Source organism: Monoraphidium neglectum, assembly GCF_000611645.1.
Source record: "Monoraphidium neglectum strain SAG 48.87 unplaced genomic scaffold scaffold00330, whole genome shotgun sequence".
Lineage (NCBI taxonomy): Eukaryota > Viridiplantae > Chlorophyta > Chlorophyceae > Sphaeropleales > Selenastraceae > Monoraphidium > Monoraphidium neglectum.
Window position 1 is genome coordinate 25,585 of NW_014013298.1, and position 4,893 is coordinate 30,477.

The following is a 4,893-nucleotide window of genomic DNA, read 5'->3' on the forward strand; positions in this document are numbered from 1 at the left end:
GCCCCCTCTCCCTCCCCTGATCCCTCTGCCACGTCCCTCGTCCACCCCCCTTCCTCAATGCCGCCCAACCCAACTGCCTCTCACCCAATCTGGTAAAAGTCCGGAGATGTCCCCGCCGGCGCCTTCCACTGGATCACGACCGCGTCCTTCGCGGCCTGCCGCGCCGCCACGCCCGTCGGCGCGCCGGGCGGCTTCTCCCCCACGCGCGGCGTGCGGTGGAAGGTAACCGAGGGGTCGGGGCTGGAGCCCTCGGCGTTGTACGCCTTGATCTCAAAAACGTAAGACTCGCCGGGGCTCAGGCCCTTGACGGTCGTCTCGAACGCCTTGCCGTCGACCTTGGACGTCGCGTTCTTGCCGCCCTTGATGGGGTACCTGCGAGCGCGCGGCCGCCGCGGGCGCGGTGCACACATGGGCGTGGGCGGCGCCGCATGCGGGTGGCAGCCCTGTCAACCGCCCCTGCGCGCGCCGCCGTGCCGCCCCAGCGACAGGTGTCAGATTTTGCACGGACCTGTGCCGCCCCGCCCCGCGCCGCCCCGCGCCGCGCAGCGTCGCACCCTGTGGCGTTGACCGGCACCGCCATGACCTCGTAGTAATCCACCTGGGGGTTGCCCGCCGGCCGCTCCCACGACAGCTTGACCGACGACTCCCCGAGCGCCGCCCCGGCGAACGCCTCGGGCGCGTCCGGCGCGACGCCCGCCAGGTAGGCGGGCGGGGTCGCCGCCTTGGTGCTCTCTGAGGGGCCGTCGCCGGCCTGGCCAGTCGCGAAGACGTTAAATTGGTAGGTGGCGCCGGGGGTGAGGCCGTCGTACCGCGTGCTCATCGCGTCGTTGACTTTGCGGCGCTCCAGGGCCTTGCCCGTGGCTGCGTTGGCGCCGCTGACTATGAAGGTGTCGAAGCAGCCGCCCGAGCTGGGCGGCAGCCAGAGCAGCTGGCGGGGGAAGGCGGCGGAGTGTGAGGGGGGGTGGGAGAGGGTGGGCGTGCCGGGGAGTGGGTGGTCCCCGGGGTTCCTGGTGCCGTTGCAGCAGCGAGAGCGCTGGTGGGGCCGCGCATGCACATCCAGGGGGCCAGCGTGCAGGTGGTGGGCATCTGGCTCCAGTGCGGGGTGGCCTGCAGCGGCTGGCTGTTACGCCTGTTTCTCTCGCTGTTGATTGGGGCCTAGGTGCGGGGCCGAACGCACGTCAGCGGTGGTGCCATTGACCACAAGCGTCTTGATGGCGGTGACGGGGCCGGGCTTCGCAGTCGCATCGCAGTCCTTCTGCACCGGCGCAGGCTGCGCATCCTGCGCGCGGCCCCCTGCTGCGCAGGCCAGCAGCAGTAGGCCGAGCGCGAGGAGGAAACGGCTCATTTTTGCCGTCTATGCAGCCCGTCCCGCGCCAAGGGGCGCGCTCTTCGATAACTCCAGTCACTCACAAACAGTCGAGCGGCTGGGCGGGTGACTCAGATAGAATTCGAGCCTAAGATGTCGTGTTACAGGATTATAATGTACCAGTCACCCTTCCGAAACGGGGCGAAGGGCCTAGATCGTCGAACGCTGCTCTCGCTGCTGCTCATCAGCTCACCCCGTCACGGGTTACTCCGGGTGTCAGGGCTGATATGACAAGGCTTCAGCACTGATGGAAGAAGGCATTGGCTTTGTTGAATACGAGCTGCATGGGTCAGCCGTCCGAAACACCTTGGACACAGGTGCCCTCGTGATTGAAGTGCGCGGGAGAGTGGTCCGGGACGTTCGTGTAAGCCCAGATTAAGCTGAATTGACGTTAATGTCGCAGATTTGGATAACGCTCAATGGTATCTTGCAGCTGGGGCCACACACTGAACTCACTGACGACGACGACGACGATGCTGCTCGTGCTGCGCCTGTCTATGCGAGCGACTGTTGTACTGTGTCACCATACGCTACCAGGCCTTGGGGCCTGTTGCATGCATGCATACCAAGTGACGCTCACAAACAACTACGCGCTGGGGTTTTGTGCATGTGTTGCCCAGCACCACCTTTGTAATGTGACCACCTCGCTGGCTACCAGGGTGTGCCAGCCACTGTAGAAAGCGCGCCACCTTGGAGTAGTGCCTTGATCATTTGCACAAGAGCCTGTTTCTGGTGGATCCGGCTATGAGCAGGGATGCCCCACACGCTTTGTGCTTTTCCCTGCTTGCCACAATTTCGGCATGTGGTATCACTGTTGACGGCCAGCCCTCTACGGGCCGCCCCGTAAATGACTTATTCACGGTACTCGCCATCGCCTGCATGCTTGGAGGGGATACAAATGCAGTGAGCCCAGAATTCCATGTTCCTATGTATCGCCATCACCGGACCAGTACTTGGCATGAATCAGCGACCAGGCGGCCATTGGCTCGGAGGTGAAGCAAGATATCCCCAGCAGCTCGCGCGCTGGGGATTCCAGGTAGCCTGGTCCAGATTCCTTGGGCTACAAGCAAGATCTGTGAACAGACCTTGCAGCATGGCCCTGCTTTGGGATGTCAGCGCGCATGGCCAACGTGTGACGCGCCATCACAAACGTGGATAGAGCAACTCCAATCCGAGTGAATCGGAGTTCTGGGCCTCGCAGCAGGTGTGCCTGTCCGCTTGTTGCCGCCAGGAGGCTGGCCACGAGCTCGGATGATGCCCAAGAGTCCCCTTCGCGCTGAGAGAAGGACTCCGCGCCAATTCACTATATTTAGCGGGGGTTGCAGTCTTTTTCATGTCCATACGACTCATTGAGATTGCCTTTGGGGGGTTTCCGGAGGCGTCGACCCGCTCCGCATGCCCGGCAGAATGGGGGTTCGCGGAGCCGGCCTACCCGCACGGGCAGTGGTGTGCGTAGGATTTTTAGTTGTATTGTTATGCTGCGGCAGCTCGACAAGCGCAGCTCGCAACGTGGCTGGCGCGTACGAGCTCGCACCGCCGCCGCCGACAGCGGGGCTTTTCCAGCAGCAGCAGGGCGGCTCGGCGGCGCCAGCGGGCAGTGCAGGCACAGGCGCCGATGCTGTGACGGACAGCGAGCTGATGGGCGGCGCTCCAGGTTCTGCGCTGCCGGCGCCCTTCCAGGAGGCACAGACAGGCTCCCTGATGCAAGGTAAGATACCAATACCCCACCGTGCGGTGCAGTCCGCGCTTGTGCACCCACCCGCGTGTGCACACCATCTGGGGGCTCAACACCAAATCTACAAGCCGCCTGAGGCTTTGGCACCAGGGAACCAAGTGCAGCCTTGAACGAAACAGCCAAGAGCGTTTGGGTTCCGGCCTCTGGTCCCGCCACACACCTCCAATCGCAGGCGCCGCCAAGGCGGGCGAGCCGATCCCTGGCCGCTTCATCGTGTCCTTTGACCACAACACCACCGCTGATGAAGCCATTGCTGGGTGAGGGGCGATCCTGACACGCTCGAACCCCAACCTCTGACAGCTCGTCTGCCTACCTACAACCCATGCGAGCTCGAGCAAGTGTATGCCTGAGAGCAATGGATTCAATTTTCAAGAATATGGTAATGTCTGTTACCAACAAACGCCGGCCGCGCAACCATGCTGCGCAGCATACACAAGCGCGTTCGCTCCCTGGCCGACGCGGCCGCCCGCAAGGCGGCTCGCAAGGCCAAGCATGCAAAGGGCAGGGCTCTCGCCGGCTCCCAGGACGCGGCGGGTGAAGCAGATCTGTCGACCTTCCAGGTCGAGCACATCCTCGGGAAACCCGAAGCTGATCTGGCGGCGATGACGGTGCAGTCCGCCTCCGTCGACGGCGCCGCCGCGGGCCCAGGCTCCGGCGGCGCCGCAGCCAGGATCGACCCCCGCACCCCGGGCGGCGGCCGGCGGCGCCGCCCGCCCCATGCTGCGGTGCTCGTGGTGTCGCCGCAGCTGGAGGGCCGCGGGCTGATCCGGGCGATGAGTGCAGCACCGGGTGTGAGGGCGGTGGCGCAGGACAGGGTCATCAGCATCGCCGCAGAGATGCCCGTCGCGGGTGAGCGGGCCCTCCACCCGTGCGGCCCGCACCGTATTGCTACGAGTCCAACAGCTCTGGGGCCGTGAAGGCCTGAGCCGGGGACACGCGTGTGCATGCAGCTGCGGTGGCTGGTGTTGGGCCCTGCAAGAGCCAATTTGCAGCGTACTATGTATCATTGCCTGCACAGCACACTCAGCCCCAAATACTGTTATGTGTACCTATCCGCAAAACGCCCCCCCTCCCAATGCACGCAGCCTCGTCCATCGAGTGCGTCGCCCCCTCCTACCTGGCCGGCACCGTCGCCACGCCCGTCGGCCTGGACTGGCCGGGCTGCTGGCAGGAGGGCCTCACCAAGGTCGCCTGGTTTGGGGAGCGCTGTAACGCCTACATGACGGGCACCCGGTGGCTGGGCATGTACGCCTACCACGCGGCGAACAGCACCCTCGTGCCCGGCTGCGTGCGGTACAGGTCGCGGCGCGACTTCGACGCGTATAACACCGAGAACTTCGGCGGCTGCGGTGCGGCGCCGCAGGTGGCCCCGCAGCTGCCCACGCAGCTGTGTGCTGTTCCTTCGGGCGCCAAGCGCGGCGGCGACGCGCCGGCGCCGGCGCCGGCGAGGCAGCAGGCGTGCCTGCCCGCGGAGGGCACCGCCGAGTGGGCGGCGACGCTGCAGGAGCCCGTGAAGTGCGGCGGCGTGGCGACGGCGTCCGCGGTGTTCCGCGGCGTGCGCTGCGGCCCGGGCATGCGCTGGGTACGCTGGTCCACCCTGGTGCTGCCAGAGGGCGGCAGCGCCTGTCGCTTCAGCCGCGACGCGAGCGACCTGCGGTGGAACGCGCAGTGGCTCGGGCAGTGCGGCGTGCCGCCGCAGTACAACCCGGAAATGCCCTCGCGCGTGTGCGGGACGGCGGAGCAGGGCGGCGCAGGGGCGGGCGCGCTGATTGCGGACGGCCCTGGCTTGGAC

General features: G+C 65.9%; 2 protein-coding genes across 2 annotated transcripts in view; one reads left to right on the forward strand and one right to left on the reverse strand.

The window, feature by feature from the left end:
• Positions 1–1,345, reverse strand: part of MNEG_2805 (hypothetical protein) — a gene marked incomplete at both ends in the record, with an annotated part of 4,790 nt that extends 3,445 nt beyond the window's left edge. Inside the window, 3 exons of the mRNA XM_014048721.1 lie at positions 85–372; positions 555–928; positions 1,178–1,345. Coding sequence (XP_013904175.1) covers positions 85–372; positions 555–928; positions 1,178–1,345 — 830 coding nt within the window. The remainder of the gene's footprint in view (positions 1–84; positions 373–554; positions 929–1,177) is intronic.
• Positions 1,346–3,004: 1,659 nt separating this feature from the next.
• On the forward strand, positions 3,005–4,870 carry MNEG_2806 (hypothetical protein; the record flags this gene model as incomplete). Its single annotated transcript, XM_014048722.1, has 5 exons — positions 3,005–3,074; positions 3,274–3,358; positions 3,529–3,950; positions 4,187–4,781; positions 4,846–4,870. 5 exons carry the CDS (start codon positions 3,005–3,007, stop codon positions 4,868–4,870), a joined length of 1,197 nt encoding a protein of 398 aa, XP_013904176.1.
• Between the last annotated feature and the right edge of the window lie 23 nt (positions 4,871–4,893).